General features: G+C 46.7%; 1 protein-coding gene across 1 annotated transcript in view; it reads left to right on the top strand.

Annotated features, from left to right (window-relative positions):
- Window positions 1–6,014, top strand: part of SLIT3 (slit guidance ligand 3) — a 719,548-nt gene extending 713,534 nt beyond the window's left edge. Inside the window, exons 33-36 of the mRNA XM_018065519.1 lie at window positions 56–210; window positions 817–1,102; window positions 2,347–2,555; window positions 5,423–6,014. Coding sequence (XP_017921008.1) covers window positions 56–210; window positions 817–1,102; window positions 2,347–2,555; window positions 5,423–5,658 — 886 coding nt within the window. The 3' untranslated portion in view covers window positions 5,659–6,014. The remainder of the gene's footprint in view (window positions 1–55; window positions 211–816; window positions 1,103–2,346; window positions 2,556–5,422) is intronic.

Here is a 25,911-nt window from a genome sequence, read left to right as displayed (position 1 = left end):
GGCTGTGGAAGGCATTCAGCAAACCTTCTGTCTCTCCCCTTTCTCTCCTGCCCAGCGTGGAGACTGTGAATGATGGGCAGTTTCACAGCGTGGAGCTAGTGATGCTAAACCAGACCCTGAACCTGGTGGTGGACAAAGGAGCCCCCAAAAGCCTGGGAAAGCTCCAGAAGCAGCCAGCAGTGAGCATCAACAGCCCCCTCTACCTTGGAGGTAAACCCCATGTCCTCCCACCTGTCCCTTGGACTCTGGTACCCACACCCAGGCCCACGGGTGTGGCTCACAGCCAAAGCCAATCAAGGGAGTCTTCCTGTAGAAGTGATGGCCAAGCTGCTTCCTAAAGGGTGAACAGTTGCCAGGTCATGGGGAAGAGAAGAGAAAAGGAGAGAGGGCAGGGCTCCTTCTGAGAAACTACAAGTTGTTCAGGCGCTGGGAGAAGGTGAAGATGAAATGGGGAGGGAGGAGATGCAGACAGGGTGCAGACCCTCCAATATGCAGGCTCGCCTTGGCTCTGCCACCTCCTCTGATGCTTTGAGGCTCAGCTGATGTGTGTGGAGGAGCATGTTTAAAATTAAGGGCATTCAAAGGCCAAAGAGAGAAGGAGCGAGCAGCGTGGCAGAGCCTGGGCCTGAAGCACAGCCTGGCGCTCAGAGTTCTCAAAGGGTTATGTACAAAAGGCAAAACAGGACCAGAGGAGGCTGTTCAACACTGAGATTCCCAAGACTTCTCCCCAAAAGTCCACCTCCAAGGGCTGGGATGTGGGTGAGCAGGGTGGGCAGAGGCGGGTCTTCAGGTTGTGGTCTGGCACCCCTCCCGCAGGCATCCCCACCTCCACCGGCCTCTCAGCCTTACGCCAGGGCACAGACCGGCCACTGGGCGGTTTCCACGGCTGCATCCACGAGGTGCGCATCAACAACGAGCTCCAGGACTTCAAGGCCCTCCCCCCACAGGCCCTGGGTGTCTCGCCAGGCTGCAAGTCCTGCAGCGTGTGCAGGCACGGCCTGTGCCGAGCCGTGGAGAAGGACAGCGTGGTGTGTGAGTGCCACCCGGGCTGGGCCGGCCCGCTATGCGACCAGGAGGCCCGTGACCCCTGCCTTGGCCACAGGTCTGTGTTGCACGCCCTCCCCACCCCCCGTCACCCCTGCCCCAGCAGGAAGTGAGCACAGATAGAAGCTGGACGGACTGCAGTCAGACTATAGGCAGGACCCGTGGGGGCACTGCTCAGAAGGTCAGGCACTTACACAGACAGCAGGTCTTGCTCAGAAGGGACGTCAGTGTGCAAGGGCCTGGCTGAAAAGTGCTTGTCAAGTGACCATCAGAGCCTGCCTAGAGTTGCAGCAGCCCCCACGTGCCTCCAAGCCAAGTGGAATGGGGCACCAGCACACACGTGCCATGGCAGGTGGGTGCATTTCTGCCCCAGCTCGGCTCCCCACTCAGCAGTGGCCCCCCATGCAGGCACCAGGGGTGTATAGCCACACACAGATGAACCATGGCATAGCTCTGGCATTCATTATGCATTCAAATACTGTGGGCCTACAATCTGTCGGACCTTGTACTAAACATAAGATGCCCAGCGTCCTCAGTGTTCAGAGATCTGAATCAACCAAAAACAACACTGGAGCCATGCCTGGTAACTGGCGTGGCTGAGCAAGCTGGGACATGATATTGTGAATTGGAAGCAAAGGACAGCTGGAAGGGGGCAGAGGCTCCTGGGTTGCTCTGAAGTGTGTGTGTATGTTTGACTGTACAGTGAATATGTCCACAATGAACCCTGGCTCTGAATGTCATCCCAGTAGGGAGAATGCTGCAGCATGATTAAGAATCCAGGCTGTGGCATCACTTTGTCCTCTGTGAGATGTAGATAGGACTGTCTACCGCGCAGGTCTGCAGAGGAGAGGCGATAGTAGAAAATAAGACTGATGTTGGGCATAAAGTATGCGCTCTAATGCCTGACACAGAGCAGGCAGTAGCTGGTGGTAGTGGTAGTGATAGTCATGCTAACAATCAAGATGGCAGAACAGTTAAATTGGTTGGAGACTGCTTAGGTTTCTCTGAGCAGTGACTTGCCACTAAGATTGGTGGGCTCTGATGTCTGGGTATGAAACAGCCAATAAGCCAGCCTTGTTGCACTCCCAGCTGACAGTGGTCTTTGGGCGATACTCATGAGCCTCCAGCTGATTGATACTGGGCCACTGGGCTGACAGAGGGTGGACCATGTGATGGAGCAGGCCTAGGATCCCACAGCTCCAAGTCCCCTGGTCCGAGCCTGGGAGTGGCTGGGGTGGACAGAGGAAGCCTGCAGCTGCTCTGCCTGCCTGGTTCCCCGCTCATCCTTACCTCTGCCCCCAGCTGCGTCCAGGGGAAGTGTGTGGCGTCTGGAACCTCCTACGTGTGCAGGTGCACCGAAGGCTATGGAGGGGCCTTGTGCGACCAAAAGAATGACTCCAACAGTGCCTGCTCAACCTTCAAATGTCACCAGGGACAGTGCCACATCTCAGATCGAGGGGAGCCCTACTGCCTGTGCCAGCCTGGCTTTAGTGGGGAGCACTGTGAACAAGGTGGGTCCACTGTGCGCACGGGAGGGGGCCCTCAAAAGGATGCAGGGGGTCAGAGTCAGACTCCACATGTGTCCCATGGCCTGAGTTCCAGGTCCAGCTGTGCCATTAGAGGCTATGCAACCCTCATTGAGTCACCTGCTGCTGCTAAGTCGCTTCAGTCGTGTCCAACTCTGTGCAACCCCATAGACGGCAGCCCACCAGGCTCCTCCATCCCTGGGATTCTCCAGGCAAGAACACTGCAGTGGGTTGCCATTTCCTTCTCCAATGCATGAAAGTGAAAAGTGAAAGTGAAGTCGCTCAGTCGTTTCCGACTCTTCGCAACCCCATGGTCTGCAACCTACCAGGCTCCTCCATCCATGGGATTCTCCAGGCAAGAGTACTGGAGTGGGGTGCCATTGTCTTCTCCTACTGAGCCTCAAATTCCTTCACTTTGAATATGGGAGCAACACTATACCTTCCTGTATGAGCTATCCATTGCTGCATAATAAATTAGCACCAAAACATAGCAGTTCAGAACTGCACTAAACATGCTCTATCCCACATGGTTCCTGTAGGTCAAAGGTTCAGAAACAGCTTAGCAACCTTGAGAGAAACAAACTGAAACTGTCTAGCAAACAGCCAGGACTAGGTGAGCTGTCTGGTCATCCTTTCTCCCCTCTCCCCTCCCTTTATCCTGTTCTAGTTGCCAGCCCTTGAGCTGCCAGTGTGGCCTTCTAAGCAGCACCACTGGCTCACCGGGGAACTTATTAGCAATGCAGACGCCCAGGTCCTGCCCAGACCTTTCAAATCAGAACCTGCATTTTAACAAGAGCCTTACGCACACTAACATTTCAGCTGTTGCTCTGCAGTCTCGTTCCAATCCTTCTGCCATTATTGGGTCAACAGAAGACAGCTCCTTGGTCTGTTCCCATTTTGAAAACATCAAATTACTTACCTCCCTTAGTGGCCCCTTTAGTGCATTAATCAAAAACGGAAAGTTGAAATTATGTTACAGTTGAAATGGTTCTGTCTCATCTTGGAGTTTTTTCTCTGGCACGGAACCTGAGCCTTTGTTTCCCTCCCTGTCGCCAGAATCCCAGGCAGGTCACCCCCCATCACCAGAGGACTCTTTCACATTTTATACCTTATTAAAATACCATTCTTAACTAACTTTCAAAATAATGTATTCTGACATAATTTCAAATCTACCAGAAAAGTTGCCACGACAATACAAATAGCACTCCTGTTCCCTTCAACTCGACGGCCCAGTGTGCGGAGTTTGCGTTCTACCCCTCCCCACATCACACACACCTGTGATCATAAGTCTCTTTTCTATCCTTTTAACAATCTCATAATTTTGAAAAACTACATCAAGCTTAACAAAATTCACATTACATCACGTTAACCACCTAAAGCTTTAAAATGCATTCACAATCTCTCTGATGCTCATAAGAGCCCATGAAGAAGCGGGAAGGACCAGGAAATGTGTCACTATTTTCCAGACAAGGAAACTGAGGGTCAGGGATGGCAAGGGACTGGTCCAAGGCTGAGAGGCCAAAGGTCCCATGCGGCCAAGGTCCATTACTCTCGTTTTCACTGCCTTGCTCCACATGCTTTCCCAGCGGACTGAGAACAGTAGCAGAGTCAAGGTGAGAAGCTGGGTCAGGAACCAGAGGATTAAGCAGATCCAGGGGGTTCCCTCCTCTCATTTCTACAACTTGTGCGAAAGCTCACACGCATACCCTTTGGCTCACTGACTCCTATTCCTCTTTCACACCTCAACTCCAGCATCACTTCCCAGAGAGACAATATCTGGCCCCCAGGCTAGTCAGGCTCCTTTACTATGTATTTTGTGTAAACCTGTCTTGTTTCTTCACCTCAGTTTATCATTACAAATATATGCATTTAAATGACTATATAATTAGTGTCTAGACTCTACCCCAGTGGAGACAGGCTATCGTGAATAGTGAGGACTAGGGCAAACTGGATGTCTCCTATCCTGTCTAAAGCTCTCAGCTTCAGCCCGTCACTGCCATGCAGGGATGCAGGCTTAGCTTCCCAGACCCCTTGGTTTTCAAAGAAACCAGATATCCCAACGTTTAGATGAAACATTCAGGGCTTTTTTTATGTTGGCATTTAATTTGGCTGTTAAGCACCTGTGGTGCAATCAACATATGTGTGGGATGGGCTGTGGGATGGGGTTTAGCCCTCAGTCCACCAACTTGCCACATCTACTTTGGTCTTTAAGTTCCCTGAAGGAAGGGACCAAGCCTGATCTTGTCACTTTTGTATCCTCAGGGCTTAGTTTTACCTTGGGCGCTAGTGGCAAAGAATCTGCCTGCCATTGCAGGAAGCGCTTGATCCCTGGGCCAGAAAGATCCCCTGGAGGAGGGTAGGGCAACCCACTCCATATTCCTGCCTGGAGAATCCTAGGGACAGAGGAGCCTGGAAGACTACAGTCCATGGGGTCACAAAGATTGGACACGACTGAAGCAACAGTGCATGCACGCACACACACAGCCTGGCACAGAAAGGGCACTAAGCTTGCATGAGATAGATGGGTTAATGGAGAGGTTCCTAACCCCTGCGCCATGGACGGGGTGGTTTGTGGCGTGTTAGGAGCCAGGCACAGCAGGAGGTGAGCAGCGGGCAAAACTAAAACCATCTCCCGACCTACTCCATCCATAGAAAAATTGTCCTCCATGAAACTGGTCCCTAGTACCAGAAAGGTTGGGGACCTCTGGGATAATGGGTGGAGAAATGGATGGAAGGATGAGAGAATGTATAAGTACATATGGTCCTCAGACCACAAGTGTTTTGGAGCAGCCTACCCTGGACCACCAGCTGCACCACCAACGCCCTGTCCTTGCCTCTTGTGCCCTCTGCAGAAATGCCTTGCCTCGGAGAGGTGGTCCGAGAGGTGATCCGCCGCCAGAAGGGTTATGCATCATGTGCCACGGCCTCCAAGATACCTGTCATGGAGTGTCGTGGGGGCTGCGGGCCCCAGTGCTGCCAGCCCACCCGCAGCAAGCGGCGGAAGTACGTCTTTCAGTGCACAGACGGCTCCTCGTTCGTGGAAGAGCTGGAGAGACACTTAGAGTGCGGCTGCCGCCCGTGTTCCTAAGGGCCCTGCACCCACTCTGCCTCCTGGGCTCCAGCTGGGTCGGATGGAGACGGCCGTTGGTCTCCTGCCTGCAAGGCCTGGAGTGAAGAAGTGGGAACCGGAGAGGAAGCAAAAGAAGAAAAGAATATTAAGTATATTGTAAAATAGACAAAAAATAGAACTTATTTTATTATGGAAAGTGACTATTTTCTTCTTTTATTATATAAATATATCACACCGTCTGAGTATATGTACCATATAGTGAGTTATTTTTACCAGATTTTTTGTTCCATGTGGTGTAATTGTCATGTTTTTATAAACAGCTGTTAAAAGTTTTAAGGGAAAAAAAGAACTAATAAAAATGTTTTAAAACAAAAGGATGAACATGAAGAAGTGAGAGCCTGACTGAGGCAGAAGGAGGAGGCTTGCACGTTTAGGTAGCACGATTGTGTTGGCAGAAAGGAAGACCTGCTTACGGAGCTCAGGAAAAGGAATGAGAAGAGGAAGAAAGTAAAGGGAAAGATTTTCCTTTGTTTCTTCTGATCTTTACTGACTGTTCTTCCTTCCCTGAAAGCACCCAGCTTTTCAGCCCTGGTGGTTGAGGCCCAGGGTGTCCACTTCCTCCAGGAAAAGCCGCTGAGCCCTGGGTCCTGCAGGGTCACAGCTCACAGCCCCTGCCCCTTCCTGGCTGCCCTTGACTCCATTCTGGGACTGTCTGAATCTGCCACAGGCTTAGTCTGAGCCTGTTTGGCCAAATCTGAAAATAGTGCCCCTTCTCCTGCCTATCTCCAGGAAGGCAGTCCCCCTGTGTCTCCCCCCAGGGGCATGGTGCTCACCCGTCTCCTCGGGCCCTAGCCCCAGCCCTTCCTCTGGAAGTTCTGAGCCACTCTCCTCCCTCGGTCCACCTCGTATTGGAAGGTGAGCTCAGGAGAACAGGGAGCCAGGGCTCCTGGGAATAAGGAGGGTCAGGGGCCAAGCCTGCCCACAGCTCTGGAAAGTTCTGGAAGGCTCCTGCCATGGGACAGAGAGGCCTCTGAGACCTCATCCTCCAGATCCTCATCTTTATGACAAAGACGCCATGCCCATCCGCAACACTTTTCCACACACAGCCATAATGCACCCTACTCTGTCCACATAGCCCCTGCCCCTGAGAACATAGTCCTGTTTCATAGATGAGGAAACGTGAGGCCTCTTTTACCCCAGTAACTCACCTTATGCCTCATCTATGATAACTGGAAGACCAAAGCCTGGGGCCCAAACTCTGAACTCTGGGTTCCGTCTCCAGAGTAGCATAAATGCAGGAGGTTCAGGCAGCTAAAGTCCAGCAGAGAAGCCGTGCCAGGAAGGGAAAGGCAGTTTCTTCTGGTATTTTTCCTGTTCTCGTTTTGCTTACTTAATATCAGAAAGACTCTAGACTGAGAGACTTAGGTATCAGGGAACGTGAGCAAGGCCAGCCCACTCAGCCCAGACTCCTGAGGGAGACTTGCCCCTGCCCCATCCCTGTCCACCCCCATCAGGCCAGGCCAGACAGCCCAGGGGCCAGCCACTCACAGCAACCTCTGGGCCCACAACCATCCCTCCCTCCCCTGGGAGCCTCCCCCTGCAGAAGCATCAAGGAAGAGAGAGCGGGGTGCAGTGGCCCATCCAGCACTGAGCATCCCCAGAAGAGCCTCGAGGTTCTTGCAAGCCAAAGGCTCAAAGAGTCAAGATGGGAGAAAGGAAAGGAAGATGGAAGGAAAACCAAGGGAGGAGGAGTAGGAAGGAAGGAGAAAAGGGGAGGAAGGGGCACCGAGGGAGAGAAAGAACAAAGAAGGGATGATGAAGAGGAGAGAGGGATAAGATGGGGGCATTTTCTTTAAAATATGTGTATATAATAGACATCATGTTCCAGGTGCTTACTGTACCTTATGACGGCTGTTTTACATATTAATGGCTAGATTGGCTTAGTGTTTCCTACATTATACATCAGGTACCACTCTAATTTATATATACTAATATGTAATACACAGTCATTGAATTCTCTGAATAACTCTGTAGTACAGACACTGCTAACCCATTTTACAGTTCAATAAATTGAAGCATGGAAAAGTTAAAGAACTTGCACACGAACAGATGCCTAGTAAATTAACAGAGCTAGGACTTAGGCCCAGCCTGACTCCAGGACTTTCTCTTCATGGGAAGAAGACAGGTCCTGCTTCTAAGGATTCTGCAGTTTGAGGCAGAAACAATCATGGAAATAGATAACTGCTTTATTATATGGAAGTAGCTGTCCAGAGTAAAGAATATCCAAATCTTGAGTCTTCAAGAATGAATAGGAGTTTGCCAGGACACAGGGAAGGGAGTTGAAATTTCCATGATTCTCTATTAAAAAGCAGGGAAATGTGAAAAGACCTGGCATGTTTGGGGGGCAGTCAGAGGTCTGGAGGGGCAGGAATGTGGCTGCCTACTAGGAAGCAGGGATAAATGGGGAAGATATGAAGGCAGGAGTTTGACAACAAAAAGCCACGGGTAGCAGGCTAGGCCACAGGGCTCCAGCAGGTTTTTGAGCAGGGGAAGTAGAACAAGCTCTGTTTTAGGAAAAGAGCTGGCAGCAATGTAGAGAAAGGTCTGGGAGAAGAAGACAGGGCTTTGCCACCCAAAATGGCCTTGGGGTTCCCCCTAGTTGTTGACTTTGGTTTATTGAGGCTAGACAACACTCATTTCCAAATGGGTCACAAAGTCCTTGTGGTGGTTCAGAAGCTCTGCCCTGGAAGGGTCTCCCCATGACCCCTCCCACTCCCCACACACTCCCAGCCCTCCTCATGCAGGCAGGTGGTCGTGAGCCTTATTCTGCCATGGACATTCCTACCCAGCTCTCCCCACCCAGCACAAAGCCCACCCAGCCCGCCATCTTGAGAGCCCCACCAAGGATCCCTGACTTTCTCAGAGGACTCGCCAAGCTCACAGCTTTCCCTCCATCTGCCCCAAGCATTCTGAAGCCTTTCTCTGCCAGCCACCCCCTGGGACCAACCCCTAATCAGTCACAGTCAGCCAAGACAGCCAAAAAGACAAGATTCTTTCAGGGTGGCTGCCGGGGTGGGGGCCAGTTTTGAGCCTTCCCCCCTCAGTTTTGGAAGTCCTGACTTTATGGAATGCCAAACTCAGTACCATTAAGAAAATTCTCCCCAAATGAAGCTTCTCTAACAAATGGAGGTTAAAACTCTCTTACTGGAGCAGACAAATTCTAGAAAGTCCCATGGGGAAGAAACAGTTCAGTCAGGTAACCTGCATTCAGTGGTTCAGTGCTTGTGTGTGAGGATGTACACATGTGCAGAAGCAGCCCGGGCTATGTTTCCCCCCAAGCAGGGCTTGGGGAGTGGAAGGAAGCGTCCCTTTTGAACTCAACCAAGGGACCCTAATGAGAGAATGTACTTAAAAGTTCTTTGTAAAGTGTAAACTAAAAACTTTAAATGTAAGATGCTACTGTTATTATTACTGTTGTTGTTGCTATTAATGACATGCCAAAAGGCCCTTTACACAACATGGCTTTGCCTTTTCAATTTCATTGAAAAGAAACTGAGTCTGAAACTTCAGAAAGATGACAGAGAGGAGGAAATGTGGGAAAGAGGCAAGGAAAGGGAGGGAGACCCCCGAGGGCCAGGGAAAGAGGCAAAAATCCCCAGGACAATCCTCAGGAACATAGAGGTGGCCAGAATGGGAACTGAGCCAAACTTGCCCTTCACCAGATACAAAGCTATCAACAGACTGAACCCCTAGGCTGAGCAGCCAGCCACTGCCTTTGCTAGGAGCAGAAGTCCCTACCATAAATGGACCTGCCCCCAAAGACAAAGGATCCCAGATATCACAGTGAGAGGAACCCATAGGGGCCTTTGGTGGCTAGAACACTGATAATCAGAGAAACGGCACTTCTAGACCAGGGACCAAGGTCATCCAGGAAATCAACACCAGGAGCAGGTACAGACTACCCAGGCTAAAGTTATTCCTGCTACTCCCCAGGGGCATCCAGGCAGTGCAAAGTCTGAAACAGACTTTCCAATTGGCCAGGAAGGTGTCTGCACTTTCTCTCACAGCCATCTCCCGGTGTCCTCAGGTGGTCTGCAAGCTGGGGTGTGGTCTGGTTTGGTAATGCTTAACCACACTTCCCAGTCTGGTTAGTGCCATAGGAAACACTTGGGGAAAGTTGACAAGAGATGCCAGCTAGCAGGACCAGGAAAGACAGAATGCGGCATTTGGCAAAGCTTATTTCTCTAACTCAATAAGTTTCTAAAAAGAAAAATTTTAAGATTTTTTTAAAAAAACAATGTAATAGTGCCACTTCACCAGTACGGGATAAATAATGTGTGTGTGTGTGTTTTCTTTTTTCTCAACAGATTGTCATATGCTGATATCATTAAAATAAATGGATAAGAGAGCCATCAGATGCTCTTGTGAATACCAGAAGCTTAGCCCTCCTCTGTGATGTGTGTTTTATTTTACTCCTGACCTTCTCACTCCCTGGGGCAAAGATTACTGCATTCATGGTTGGGGCAAGTTTGGTGTGGAATAAGTGGAAAAACTTGGCTTCTTGCACCATGACATGGGAAAAACGGATCCAGAGTTCCCCAGAGATATGGAAGAGAAGACCGAACACGTGGCATAGGGTCTGCAGGGCGTGTGCTCACATACTGGGGGCCAAGAGTCACAGAAGAGGAAGCCACTCCAGCACAGAGAACATGAGATGAAGGAAGCTTTCCTCTCGGCACTCCAATGCTTGATTAAATCCCCTCCTTTCATCATTTCTTCCATAAGCATGTACTGAAGATCGGCTTTGTGCCAGGTTCTGATCTAGGCAGTAAGGACTACAAAGATGACCAAGACAAATTCCTTCCTCTCCTGGAGCTTAACTTTTAACTGTCAATCAGCAATCAAAAAGGGACTTCCCTGGTGGTCCAGTGGCTAAGACGCTGAGCTCCCAATGCATGGAGCCCAGGTTCAATCCCTGGTCAGGGAACTAGATCCCACATGCCACAACTAGAAGTTTGCATGCCACAACTAAAGATCCAAGATCCCGCATGCCACAACTAAGACTCAGTGCAAACAAACAAGTAAATAAATAAATATGTAAAGCAAGCAATCAACCAAAGAAAACATCAGATAGTATTTAAAAAGTAGAGATGACCTGGCACATTAGCTGGTGGGTACTTTACACAGTGAATTTGAGGAAGGCCTCTCTGAAGAATGTGAACCCAGGGTGGGGTAAAGAAGCAATGGAAGAAGACTGGCCCTGCAGCCCCCCCTATCTGTCTGCCCTCACACAGGTCTCATGTGAGGGAGGAGGATAGCCCAAGATTCTTAGGAGGCCAGAGCTGAAGCCGTGAGCAAGAGAGCTCAAGGAGAGGACTAGTGAGTGAGGGGAGGGGGCAGACCCCACCCTCAGCTTCCAGTCAAGAGGCTTCCTTGGGGGCCCAGGGCCTCTCTGAGTGAGAAATGCCAAGGGTCTGGAGGCCACCACTGGCTGGATGCAGGTCACCTTCACTTCCCTGGAAGATGGCTTTTATCTCCCCTGTGAAGAACTCCACTGGGAAAAAGACTCCGGTGGGCAGCAGATTCACCAAGCGTCAGCAAATAACCCAGGCACTCCTTTGCCTGCTATTTCCTGGGCAAGAGAGAGTTGCACAGGCCAGGTGCCCTGAGCCCCCATCAACACACCTTTGACATGAGCGTCCCACCTTTCAGCACAAAAGAATGAAACTGGGGGTGGGCTGGGGGAGTGGGGGAGGAGGTAGGTTTTGTGTGGCACACACTGTCACACAGCCTGACACACACACACACACACACACACAGTGTCACACAGCCTGACACACACAGACAGTGTCACACAGCCTCACACACACACACCGTGTCACACATCCTGGGTATCCCTGCCAGGAGGAGCTGCTGGCCAGGAGCCCACAGCCTCCACTTTCCATGCTGAAAACAAAGGACCCCTCCTTCCAGGTTTGGAATTGATAGATCTATTCCCTCTCAAGTTCCCGTTTGTGTCCATCCATTGCAGATCTTCTCAGCTGGGAAAGACTCTGCCCTCCCCATGAGACATTTGGAGATGTCTAGACACATTTAGATGTCTAGACACCAGGGCAGGGGGTGCCACTGGCACAGAGCAGGTGGAGGTCAGAAATGCTCTTCAACATCCTAAAATGCACAGCACAACCTCCACAACTGAGAATTATCCTGCCCAACATATCAGTAGTCCTAAGCCTGAGAAACCCTGGCTTGGACTAATTGGATCCTTCACTGAACAGTTGGCTGGAATCATGGAGAAAGGAAGAAGGATGTAGGAGTGTGGCCTCTTCAAGGGAGGATGGTCTCTGTCGGAACACATAGCAGGCTGATGGTCATACTTGCATTTAGAACACCATTATTGATGGGGAATGGGGAATTCCAGCTGAGCTATTTCAAATCCTGAAAGACGATGCTGTCAAAGTGCTGCACTCAATATGCCAACACATTTGGAAAACTCAGCAGTGGCCAAAGGACTGGAAAAGTTCAGTTTCATTCCAACCCCAAAGAAGGGCAATGCCAAAGAGTGTTCAATCTACCACACAATTGCTCTCATCTCACATGCTAACAATGTAATGCTCAAAATTCTCCAAGCTAGGGTTCAACAGTACGTGAACCAAGAACTTCCAGATGTTCAAGCTGGATTCAGACAAGGCAGATTCTTTACCAACTGAGCTATGAGGGAAGCCCTTTGTGTGGATCACAACAAACTATGGAAAATGAAAATTCTTAAAGAGATGGGAATACCAGATCACCTGACCTGCCTCCTGTGAAACCTGTATGCAGGTCAAGAAGCAACAGTTAAAACTGGACATGCAACAAGAAACTGGTTAAAAATTGGGAAAGGAGTACATCAAGGCTGTATATTGTCACCCTGCTTATTTAACTTATATGTAGAATACACCATGCAAAACGCTGAGCTGGATGAAGTACAAGCTGAAATTAAGATTGCAGGAAGAAATATCAACAAACTCAGACAAGCAGATGACACCACCTTAATGGCAGAAGGCAAAGAGGAACTAGAGAGCCTCTAGATGAAAAAGGAGGGGCGAACAAGCTGGCTTAAGACGCAGCATTCAAAGGTGGAAGAAGATGGTGGAGGAGTAAGACAGGGAGCTCGTCAGCCTCCCCTCAAATACATCAAAAACTCATCAAGATATAGAACCACTCCTTCAAAGCAACCTCTAGGCGACAGCAGAAGACCCTAGGCCTCCAGGAGGGCAGGCTAAGCTCCCTGGAATGAGGTTGGAGAGAGGAGGGAGACACAAAAAGGGAAGAGACCGAGAACTTCAGGACGGAGCCTGTGCCCCCAGGGGGTGGGGCGCTGCGCAGAAGGAAGAGGCCCAGTGCACGGGGAAGTTCCCTCACAGGTGGGACTAAGTGGGGAGATGCAGAATCTTAGCTGTTGTGGCAGAGCAGGGACCTAGAGGGCAGAAAACAGAGAAAGCTGCACTTCTCAACCCATAAGCAGCTCACAGACCACGGCCCCAACCAGATGGCAGGCTTGGCGAACCCAGAAAAGCACACAGCAGCCCCACGGTGCAGAGAGAAGAGCGCACAAGCCCCACAACACAGAGGATGAGCTCAGGGTGCTGAGGGAGACCCACACAAGTCTCCACGACACAGAGGGCAGGGCTGGGGAGCTGAGAAAAGATCAACACAAAGCCCCTACCTAGCAAGCTTCGGCCTGCAGTGCAGGGCGGGACCAGGGGACAGAAGCACCAGCAAAGATCCCAGGGACAGGGGGGCAGGCTGCAGTGAGGGTATCCTGAGAGGGCCGCCCTGACATGGCTGCAGAAACAGACGTGCCCACCACTGCGGGGCCAGGAGGACTGCCCACAGACATGCGGAACCCACAGACAGCCCAAACCTACTACTGGACACTGCTGCCCTTCAGAGAGATGAGAGCCACTCCACCAATCAGAACACAGGCACAAGCCCCCACAACCAGGAAAACACCACAGGACACTAATCCAAACCCATCCCCAGGGCAGACTCCACAACCAAGAACTACGATCTTGAGAACTTTCTTTTTTTCTTCTCACACTGTTTATACCCCCTATCTATTTCTACCTTTCCGTTAACCTTTTGCAGTGCTGTGGCATTTTCCTTTTTTTAAGAATTTTTTTTCCCTTTGTAATTTCTTTTATTTTGTTTTTGTTATGTTTGACTGCTTTTATAGTTCTTTACTGGCTGTAGCTATTCCTGCTGCCGCTGCTGCTATTGCTGCTAAGTTGCTTCAGTCATGTCCGACTCTGTGCGACCCCATAGACGGCAGCCCACTAGGCTCCCCTGTCCCTGGGATTCTCCAGGCAAGAACACTGGAGTGGGCTGCCATTTCCTTCTCCAATGCATGAAAGTGAAAAGTGAAAGAGAAGTCTCTTAGTTGTGTCCAACTCTTCGCGACCCCATGGACTGCAGCCTACCAGGCTCCTCCGTCCATGGGCTTTTCTAGGTAAGAGTCCTGGAGTGGGTGCCATCGCCCTCTCCAGTAGCTATTCCTGAATGTATATAAATCTTTTTTACATACATCTATTTATTTTTGCTTTTCTATTTTTTCTTTTCTCTCTTTTTTTTACGTTCTCTTCCACCTCTTCCTTTTCTCTCCCTTCTCTTTTTTTCGTTTTTTCCTTCACTCTTCCTTCACCATGTAAGGTAAACTGTGGTGCTCTCTTTGCCATATTCTCCACCTGGCACTCTGCTCAGTCTGTTTTCCATATTGAGCCTTAGTTAGCTCTGCTTTTAATTGGTTGACATCACTTTTGGTTTCCTTTGCTCACCAAGTCAATCTATCTCCTGTACTCTGTTCTTTAGAATACTTTGGTTATATCTGTGTGTGTGGAAGTGTGTGTATATGTCCCATTATTTCTATGATTACCTGTCTGATCTTGTGTTTACCATCTATCTGGGTTCATCTTTTATTTCATGTCATGTTTTGCTTTTTGTCTTGGTGTGTTTGCTTTAACCCCCTTTAATGCCAAAACAAATGATTTCTGGAGCCCCAATCTCCTGATCAAGGATCACACCTGAACCATTGAGGTGGAATATTAAGTCCAAGATCCCAGACTGCCAAATAACTCCTAACCCCAGGGGATATTGATTATTGAGGACTTTGACACGACTGAGCGACTGAACTGACTGAACTTGACACTTGTACACAAAGCCTAGTATCACCCAGCTGTTGATAGCATCCACTCCAGGACACTTTACCCAAACAACAAGCTAGACAAAAACACAAAGACAATCATCAACAGATGGGAGTTCCAAGGGCTCCAAAATATACAACCTCACACAGCCCTGCACATCAAACAGGAAAAAAAAAAAAAAAAAAAAACCACCTCATCTCCTCCTACTAGAATGCAGGCACAGCTCACCCCTTAACAAGAAGTCAACACAAACCAATGAACCAACCTTTCCCTCCAAGGGCAAAAAACCAAAAGGAAGAAGGAATACAACCCTAAAGCCTGGGAAAAGGAGACCTCAAACGGAGTAAGTTTGGGGAAAAAAAAAGAAAAGACAGAGAAATATAGCACAAATGAAAGAACAAGGTAGAAACCAAGACCAAATAAACAAAGAGGAAATAAGCAATCTACCTGAAAAATAATTCAGAATAATGATAGTAAAGATGTTCAGAAGCCTTGAAAATGGAATGGAGAAGATGCAAGAAACACAGTCAACACACTTACCAAGGACATAGAAGAAATAAAGACAAAGCAGACAGAGATGAGAGATGAATAACACAAATACTGAAATTAAAAATACTCTGTGCTGTGCTAAGTTTTTCAGTCATATCTGACTCTGCAACCCCATGGATGGTAGCCCACCAGGCTCCTCTATGGGGATTCTCCAGGCAAGAATATTGGAATGGGTTGCCATGCCCTCCTCCAGGGGATCTTCCCAACTCAGGGATCGAACTCAAGTCTCCCACATTGCAGGCAGATTCTTTACCGTCTGAGCCACCAGGGAAGCTTTTTCTAGGCAGGCCTTTTTAACAAGCTAGATGTTTTTAATTGCTTATGCAAAAAGAGCCAGTTTTGCAGTTTCAAAGGAAAAACAAATTTCATTTAACCAGTTTTCTGTGGAGTCTAAAGAATATCATGGCCATCCTATGTCAAAAAAGTCATCTTACACGTAATCTCGCCATAAACCCCACACCCCATGTGGTGATCCACAATCAGGAGGGAACTTACAACCCTGAGCTTCTCCATCAAAAGCCAAGGGCTTGAAGCCTACATCTGGCCCTCCAGCTTTTAAGATCTGCACGTGACATACAAGATCCCAAAACATCTAGCTTTGAAAAGCCAATGAGGTTTGTGTGCTCAAGACCAACGAGACTGTGGCAAAATGAGAAAATCCGTGGTACAAAGATGGCAGAGTACAAAGGGCTATCTTTCTGTGAAAGAGGCCTGTTTGTTTATTTTTAAAAGTTGGGGATTTCCCTCGTAGTGCAATGAATAATAGTCCACCTGCCAGTGCAGTGGACATGTGTTTGATCCCTGGTCTGGGAAGATTCCACATGCCATGGGCAATGAAAGTCCAAGTGCCGCAACCACTGGGCCCACATGCTGTAACCACTGAAGCCCTTGAGTCCAGAGCCCGCGCCCTGAAACAAAAGAAGCCACCACAGTGAGAGGTCCATGCACCACAGCAAAGCATAGTTCCCACGCACCCCAACCAGAGGAAGCCCACACACAGCAACGAAGACCCAGCACAGCCAAAAATTAAAAATGAATTTAAAAAAGAATTCAAATTACAAACATAAAATTAAAAAGCTGCAGCTTGAGGGGAAGGCATCGAATTTAACATACATCTAGGGATCTACTAGAATAATCTCCAAAAACAAAGCCATATATGGGTTTTCCCTCTTCCTCACTCCAGGTTGCTGGCATCTCCTGGAAAGGAGCTTGTGCACTCAGCTGGCAGCCCGATTTTGCTGCTGCCACCCAGGGAACACCCCTTGAAGAGCTGGCTCTGGAGGCCAGCAGGGCTTGTGTTTGTGAGTCCCACAGGACTGAAACAGAAACAGAGAGTTCTTAACCAGCTACACCTGAGACCAAAGCACAAGGCAACAGACAGAAGTGCCCAGTCACTCTGGGAGAAGCTCCTATGGGTTTATCTTTATAGCTCGGACTGAGGGGCAGGTTTCTGATTGAACACACATCTAAGGACCAACCACAATCCTATATAGAAGCCTCAGAGGAACAGGTGCTATCTTTGTGTTCTTCCTCTGTCATCCTCCCAGCATCTCCCAGAAAGGAGTTTGTCCATACATCTGGTGTCCCAGTTCTAGGAGCTGCTGCCCAAGGGACATTCCTTAGTTTCTAGATTAGAATAAGTCCCCTACATACGAACCAGTTCCATTCCAAGACTGTATTTGTAAGTTCAATTTGTTCATAAGTCCAACAAAGTTAGTCTAAGTACCCAACTAACACAATCAGCTATACAGCATTGTACTGTAACAGGTTTATAGTACTTTTCACATAGATAATGCATGACAAACACAAAAAGAAACATTTTTAATCTTATAGTACAATACTTTGAAAAGTACAGTAAGTAGTACAGTGTAACAGCTGGCATACAGGGGCTGGCACTGAGTGAAGAGGCAAGAAGAGTTACTGACTGGAAGAGGGAGAGTAGGTGGGAGATGGTAGAGCTGAAGGACCATCAGAAATAGGAGATGCAAAATGAAATTTCACTCAGACCTGACGAAAGAATGCATGTTTGCATCAAGTTGATAACTTGAAGGTTTGTACACAGGGGACTTACTCTACCTAGGTCTGGTGGCCAGCAGGGCTTACATTCATGGGTCCTATGGGATCATCACAAAAATAACAACAGTTATTTTCTGGCTACTCCGACCCCAGCACACCATGCAGAGACAGCAAACTGAAACATAACTCCAGCACTTCTTTGGAAGAGGCCTATTAGCTGACATTTGTAGTCATAAACTGGGAGGTGGGGGGGGAGGCTTGTCTTTAAACAAGCATCAAGGACCTGACTACAACCCTCTCCAAAGACCCAGGAGACCTGGCAGGTGCCATCTCCATATTCTCCCTATGCTCCACCCCAGATCATTGGTGACTCCAAGGAAAAAGTTAGCACATGCCGAGTACCCTGGATTTTGGGGCTGCCACCAAGAAAAAATACCCCTTGACAGCCCAACTCTGCTGGCAAATGGTGCTTGTGTGCATGGGTTAAACATAACGGTAGCAAAGTAAGAAGCAGTTCTCAACTGGCCATCACAGCAGGGCTCAGTGCACAGGGATTGGACAGAAATGTCAATCTTCCAGTCTTCCCTGAAAAAGGTATATGAGCATACTTTAAAAGCTGTTTCCTGAAGATGCGGCTTCCAATCAGCCTGAATCTAGGTGCTAACTACAATCGTCCCCTTTGTGACACTGACGCTCTGAACTACTGGAAGCCACAAAAATATATAGTCCTGTCTTGCACAGTTGTTGTAGGGAATAGATGAGATAATGTAAGTGAAGCACCTTTCATAAACTAGCACTAAATGATAGCAGTCTATTGTATGTTAGGTGTATAGCTAACACCACATTCAGTTTTATTTATGGTCTAACTGATCCTCAGTGTGAAAAAGAATCACCACATGTCTTATCAGCAGCTTATACACTGTGAATCAACTGGGTCAATCAGATCTTCACAGCAATGAATTTTAGAACTGGAAAATCAGAAATCCACAGACTGAGAATGGTCTATAGACATGCTTTGTTTGGTTTGTCTAATTTTTTTTCTTAATTGAAACAACATTTAAAATTTGAAGGAACCAGACTTTCCTGGTGGTGCAGTAGATAAGAATCGGCCTGCCGATGCAAGGGACACAGGTTCAATTCCACATGCTGAGGAGCAACTAAGCCCACGGGCCACAACTATTGACGCTGTTCACCTAGAGCCTGTGCTCCACAAGAGAACCCAATGCAGTGAGAAGCCCATGGACCACAACAAAGAGTAGCCTTCACTCACTGAAACTAGAGAAAGCCCACCCGCAGCAAAGAAGACCCAGAACAACCAAAAATAAATAAGATAAATTACTTTTTAAAAAAGAATGCCTAAAGGGTGCCCACTCTCAACACTATAATTCAACATAGTTTTGGAAGTCCTAGCTATAGCAATCAGAGAAGAAAAAGAAATAAAAGAAATGCAGATTGGAAAAGAAGTAAAACTCTCACTGTTTGCAGATGACATGATACTACACATAGAAAACCCTAAAGATACTATCTGAAAACAACTAGAGCTCATCAGTAAATTTAGTAAAGTCGCAGAATACAAAATCCATACATAGAAATCATTTGCATTCCTATACACTAACAACAAAGAATTAGAAAGAGACATTAAGGAATCAATGCCATTTACCATTGCAACAAAAAGAACAAAATACTTAGGAATGAACGAACCTACCTAAGGAGACAACAGAGGTATATGCAGAAAGATATAAGACAATGATGAAAGAAATCAAAGACAACAAAACAGATACAGAGATATTTCATGTTCTTGGGTTAGACGAATCAATACTGTGAAAATGACTACACTGCCAAATGCAATCTACAGATTCAGTGCTATCCCTATCAAATTACCAATGGCATTTTTCACAGAACTAGAACAAAAAAAAATTCACACTTAGTATGAAAACACAAAAGACCCCAAAGAGCCAAAGCAAACTTGAGAAAGAAGAATGGAGCTGAAGGAATCAACCTTCTTGACTTCAGTTCAGTTCAGTTCAGTTCAGTTCAGTTCACTCGCTAAGTCTTGTCCGACTCTTTGCGACCCCATGAATCACGGCACGCCAGGCCTCCAAGTCCATCACCAACTCCCGGAGTTCACTCAGACTCACGTCCATCAAGTCAGTGATGCCATCCAGCCATCTCATCCTCGGTCGTCCCCTTCACCTCCTGCCCCCAATCCTTCCCATCATCAGAGTCTTTTCCAATGAGTCAACTCTTTGCATGAGGTGGCCAAAGTACTGGAGTTTCAGCTTTAGCATCATTCCTTCCAAAGAAATCCGAGGACTGATCTCCTTCAGAATGGACTGGTTGGATCTCCTTGCAGTCCAAGGGACTCTCAAGAGTCTTCTCCAACACCACAGTTCAAAAGCATCAATTCTTTGGTGCTCAGCCTTCTTTACAGTCCAACTCTCACATCCATACATGACCACTGGAAAAACCATAGCCTTGACTAGACAGACATTAGTTGGCAAAGTAATGTCTCTGCTTTTGAATATGCTATCTAGGTTGGTCATAACTTTCCTTCCAAGGAGTAAGCGTCTTTTAATTTCATGGCTGCAGTCACCATCTGCAATGATTTTGGAGCCCAGAAAAATAAAGTCTGACACTGTTTCCACTGTTTCCCCATCTATTTCCCATGGAGTGATGGGACCGAATACCATGATCTTCGTTTTCTGAATATTGAGCTTTAAGCCAACTTTTTCACTCTCCTCTTTTACTTTCATCAAGAGGCTTTTTCGTTCCTCTTCACTTTCTGCCATAAGGATGGTGTCATCTGCATATCTGAGGTTATTGATATTTCTCCTGGCAATCTTGATTCCAGCTTGTGTTTCTTCCAGTCCAGTGTTTCTCATGATGTACTCTGCATATAAGTTAAATAAGCAGGGTGACAATATACAACCTTGACGTACTCCTTTTCCTATTTGGAACCAGTCTGTTGTTCCATGTCCATGTCTAACTGTTGCTTCCTGGCCTGCATACAGATTTCTCAAGAGGCAGGTTAGGTGGTCTGGGATTCCCATCTCTTTCAGAATTTTCCACAGTTTATTGTGATCCACATACTCAAAGGCTTTGGCATAGTCAGTAAAGCAGAAATAGATGTTTTTCTGGAACTCTCTTGCTTTTTCCATGATCCAGCGGATGTTGGCAATTTGATCTCTGGTTCCTCTGCCTTTTCTAAAACCAGCTTGAACATCTGGAAGTTCACGGTTCATGTATTGCTGAAGCCTGGCTTGGAGAATTTTGAGCATTACTTTACTAGCATGTGAGATGAGTGCAATTGTGTGGTAGTTTGAGCATTCTTTGGCATTGCGTTTCTTTGGGATTGGAATGAAAACTGACCTTTTCCAGTCCTGTGGCCACTACTGAGTTTTCCAAATTTGCTGGCATATTGAGTGCAGCACTTTCACAGCATCATCTTCCAGGATTTGAAATAGCTCTACTGGAATTCTATCACCTCCACTAGCTTTGTTCGTAATGATGCTTTCTAAGGCCAACTTGACTTCATATTCCAAGATTTCTGAACTATACTACAAAGCTATAGTCATCAAGATAGTATAGTATTGGCACAAAGGAAAAAACCAATATAAGCCAATGAAGCAAGATAGAGAGCCCAGAGATTAACCCACAAACCTATGGGTACCTTATCTTTGACAAGAGGCAAGTATATACATGGGACAAAGATAATCTCTTCAGTAAGTGATGCTGGGAAAACTGGGCAGCTACATATAAAAGAATGAATTAGAATGCTTCCTAAAACCATACACAAAGATAAACTCAAAATGGATTAAAGACCTAAATGTAAGATCAGAAACCATAAACTCTTAGAGGAAAACATAGCCAGAACACTCTCTGACATAAATCACAGGAAGATCTATGATCTACCTCCAAGAGTAATGGAAATGAAAACAAAAATAAACAAGTTGGACCTGATTAAACTGAAAGGCATTTGCATAGCAAAGGAAACTATAAACAAGGTAAAAAGACAGTTCTCATAATGGAAGACAATAATAGCAAATCAAACAACTGACAAAGGATTAATTTCCAAAATATACAAGCAGCTTTTGCAACTCAAAGCCAGAAAAACAAACAACCTAATCAAAAAGTGGGCAAAGGACTTAAACATTTCACCAAAGAAGACATACATACAGATGGCTAATAAACACATGAAAAAGTGCTCAACATCACTCGTTATTAGAGAAATGCAAATCAAAACTACAATGAGATCATCACCTCACCCTGGTCAGAATGGCCATCATCAAAAATATATATAAACAATAAATGCTGGAGAGGGTGTGAAGAAAAAGGAACCCTCTTATACTGTTGGTGGGAATGTAAGCTAATACAGCCACTAGAGAAGACAGTATAGAGAGTCCTTAAGAAACTAGGAATAAAATTACCACATGGCCCAACAATCCCACCACTGGGCACATATCCTGAGAAAACAAAAACTGAAAAAGTCACATGTACTCCAGTGTTCATTGCAGCACTATTTACAATAGCTAGGATATGGAAGTAACCTAGATGTTCATTGACAGCTGAATGGATAAGGAAGCTGTAGTATATATATATATATACAATGAAATATTACTCAGCCATAGAAAGGAACACACTTGAGTCAGTGCTAATGAGAAAGATGAACCTAGAGCCTATTATACAGAGTGAAGTAGGTCAGAAAGACAAATATCATACATTAACACCTGTGTATGGAATCTAGAAAGATGGTATTGATGAGCTAATTTGCAGGGCAGCAATGCAGATGCAGACATAGAGAACAGAATTATGGACACAGGGAGGGCAGCAGGAAGGAGAGGGTGGGACTAATGGAGAGAGTAGCATGGAAACACATACACTAATATAAATAAAATAGATAGCCAATGGGACTGAATGACCCAGGGCTCTGTGACCACCTGGAGGGATGCACGATGGGGTGGGAGGGAGGCACTCGAGGGAGGGGACTTATGTATACCTATGACTGATCCATGTTAATGTATGGCAGAAACCAACACAATTTTTAATTATCCTTCCATTAAAAATAAAGAAAAATATTTTAAAAGAATGTCTAATTACAAGCTTATTAAAATAACATGGTTATAAAAAATTACAAAAAAAAAAAAAAGAATGTCTGTTTAAAAAGAAAACTGGAGAAACCACTTTTTGAAAACATGGTCAGAGATCAGTTAAGATGACAGAGTATGAAGACCCTGACTGAGCTTGCTTCCTCTCGTGAGCACACCAAAATCACAAGTATGTGCAGAACCTACCAAAAAAGAACTTCTACAACTAAAGACATGAAGAAGGAACCACAACGAGACAGGTAGGAGGGAGGGGCTCACAATATAATCAAGTCCCATACCCCCTGGTGGGTGACCCAAAAACTGGAGAATAATTATATTAGACAGGTTCCCCCACAGCCGTGAATTCTGAGACCCATGTCAGGCTCCCGAGCCTGGGGGTCTTGTGCCAGGAAGACAAGCCAACAGAGCAATTGACTTTGATGGAGAGCAAAGCTTTGGGAGTCCCAAAAGGACAGCGGGAAATAGACTTCACTCTTAAAGGATGCACAAAAATCTCACACACACAAGACCTAGGGCAAAAGCAATAATTTGATAGGAGACAGCCAGACCTATCTGCTGGTCTTGTAGAGTCCCCCAGAGAGGCAGCGAGTGGCTGTGGCTCGCCCTGGGGACAGACACTGGTGGCAGCCATACTTTGGAGCTCCTTCTATCTCATGGACACTGGTATGTGTGGGCAACATTGTGGAATCCTCACTCTAGCTCTTTAGTGCCAAGACCTAGCCCCACACAACAGTGTGCAGGTGCCAGTGCTGGGATATCTCAGGCCAAATAACTAAGTATTTATATCCCCACCCATCAGCAACAGGATGCCTAAAGACTTTCTGAACCCACAGCCCTATTCACTAGAGGGCCAAGACCCAACTCAACTCACCAATGGGCAGGCTTCAGCCTGCATTAGCCTCTAGACCAGCCTCACCCACCAGGGGAGACACCAGGTGCAAGGAAAGCACAACCTTGCAGCCTGGAGACCAGGTTACCATAGCAGGCCAGACCCTTCCCTGGGACCAGCTGGGCCTCATCTCTTCCCACTGGCAGGTCAACATATGCTTCAGAACATCCTAGACACCCCAAAACCACCTATATCAGAACACCCACACCAGCAATCTGACACTGGGTCCTGGGATCCCTGGGCCCTAAAGTCAGACTCCAGGACACAGCTCTGCCTGTCAACAGTCTAGCACTAACCCTAGGACTGGGTGGGCAACAGCCCTCGAGCCTTCTGGACATTGACTCCACCCACCAGGGAGCCAGCACTAGCCCCTGGGCCCTGCAGTCAACTGTCAGGTGATCAGGTACCACTAACCAGCAGCCTCTGCAGAAGGCAGGGCCTGGCATCCAAACAGGCTAGGGGCCAGCAAAGGCTGTCACATCACCCACATAGTAAGCCTGACACTAGAGAAGGACCCATGCAGACCTTATGGGGGAACATCTGTAGCATACAGCTTTGGTGATAAGGGGGCAGTGCAATGCTGGGATGCATAGAATGTCTCCTACAGAAGGCTGTTTTTACAAGGTTGGAAAATGTAACTAACCTACTAGATACATAAAAATACAGATAGCAACTTAGACAAAATGAGGTTGCAAAGGTTCCAGATGAAGGAACAATGTAAAACCTCAGAAGAGGAACAAAATGAAGTAATCTAAGACAGTTCAGTTCAGTTCAGTTCAGTCGCTCAGTCATGTCCGACTCTTTGCGACCCCATGAATCACAGTGCACCAGGCCTCCCTGTCCATCACCAACTCCCGGAGTTCATTCAGACTCACGTCCATCAAGTCAGTGATGCCATCCAGCCATCTCATCCTCTGTCGTCCCCTTCTCCTCCTGCCCTCAATCCCTCCCAGCATCAGAGTTTTTTCCAATGAGTCAACCCTTCGCATGAGGTGGCCAAAGTACTGGAGTTTCAGCTTTAGCATCATTCCTTCCAAAGAAATCCCAGGGTTGATCTTCAGAATGGACTGGTTGGATCTCCTTGCAGTCCAAGGGACTCTCAAGAGTCTTCTCCAACACCGCAGTTCAAAAGCATCAATTCTTTTGCATCAATCTTCGGCGCTCAGCCTTCTTCACAGTCCAACTCTCACATCCATACATGACCACAGGAAAAACCATAGCCTTGACTAGACGGACCTTACAAGTAATCTTATTTAAATAAGTAACAAAAATAAGTAATATACCCCAGAAAGAGTTCAGCTAATGATTGTAAAATGATCAAAGAACTTAGGAGAAGAATGGGTACACATAACAAGAAGCTAGAAGTTTTTCAACCAAGATTTAGAAACCATAAAGAACAACCAAACACAGATGGAGACTGCAACAACTGAAAGGGAAGATTAATAGAAGGAATCAACAGCAGATTAAATGATACAGAGGCACAGATCAGTGAGATGGAAGACAACGTCGTTGAAATCATTGACAATGAACAGAAAAAAAAGAAAAAGGATGAAAAGAAATGAGGACAGTTCAAGAGACCTCTGGGACAACACCAAGCACACTAATACATTAGAGGGGCCCAAGAAGGAAAAAAGAAACAGGCAGGAAACATACTTGATGACATAATGGTTGAAAAATTCCCTAACCTGGGAAAGGAAACAGTCATCTAAGACCAAGAAGCTCAGAGTTCCATACAGAATTAAAACAAAGAGGAACATAAAGACACATTGTAATTAAAATGACAAAAATTAAAGCAAAAGAGAATATTAAAGCAGTAAGGGGAAAAAAATACACAAGAGAACTCCCATAAGGGCATCAGCTGATTTTCTTCTCTGCAGGCCAAAAAGGAATGGCACAATATATTTAAAGTGATGAAAGGAAAAACCTACAATCAAGAATACTCTACCCAGCAAGACTCTCATTCAGATTTGACAGAGCTCAACAGCTTCACAAACAAGAAAAACCTAAAAGAGTTCAGCACCATCAATCCAGTTTTACAGTAAATGCTTTATCTCTTTTTGGCTGTACCTCTCGGTTTGTGGGACCTTAGTTCCTTGACCAGGGATTGAACCAAAGCCCTTGGCAGTGAGAGTGAAGAGGCCTAACCATTAGAGTGCCAGGGAATTCCTCACAAAAAATGTTAAAGAAACTTCCCATAAATCCACACACATATGGACACCTTATCTTTGACAAAGGAGGCAAGAATATACAATGGAGTAAAGACAATCTCTTTAACAAGTGGTGCTGGGAAAACTGGTCAACCACTTGTAAAAGAATGAAACTAGATCACTTTCTAACACCGCACACAAAAATAAACTCAAAATGGATTAAAGATCTAAACGTAAGATCAGAAACTATAAAACTCCTAGAGGAGAACATAGGCAAAACACTCTCAGACATAAATCACAGCAGGATCCTCTATGATCCACCTCCCAGAATTCTGGAAATAAAAGCAAAAATAAACAAATGGGATCTAATTAAAATTAAAAGC

Source organism: Capra hircus, chromosome 20, assembly GCF_001704415.2.
Source record: "Capra hircus breed San Clemente chromosome 20, ASM170441v1, whole genome shotgun sequence".
Lineage (NCBI taxonomy): Eukaryota > Metazoa > Chordata > Mammalia > Artiodactyla > Bovidae > Capra > Capra hircus.
The sequence above is the reverse complement of the archived record's forward strand: the minus strand, read 5'-3'. Positions and strand labels throughout refer to the sequence as shown.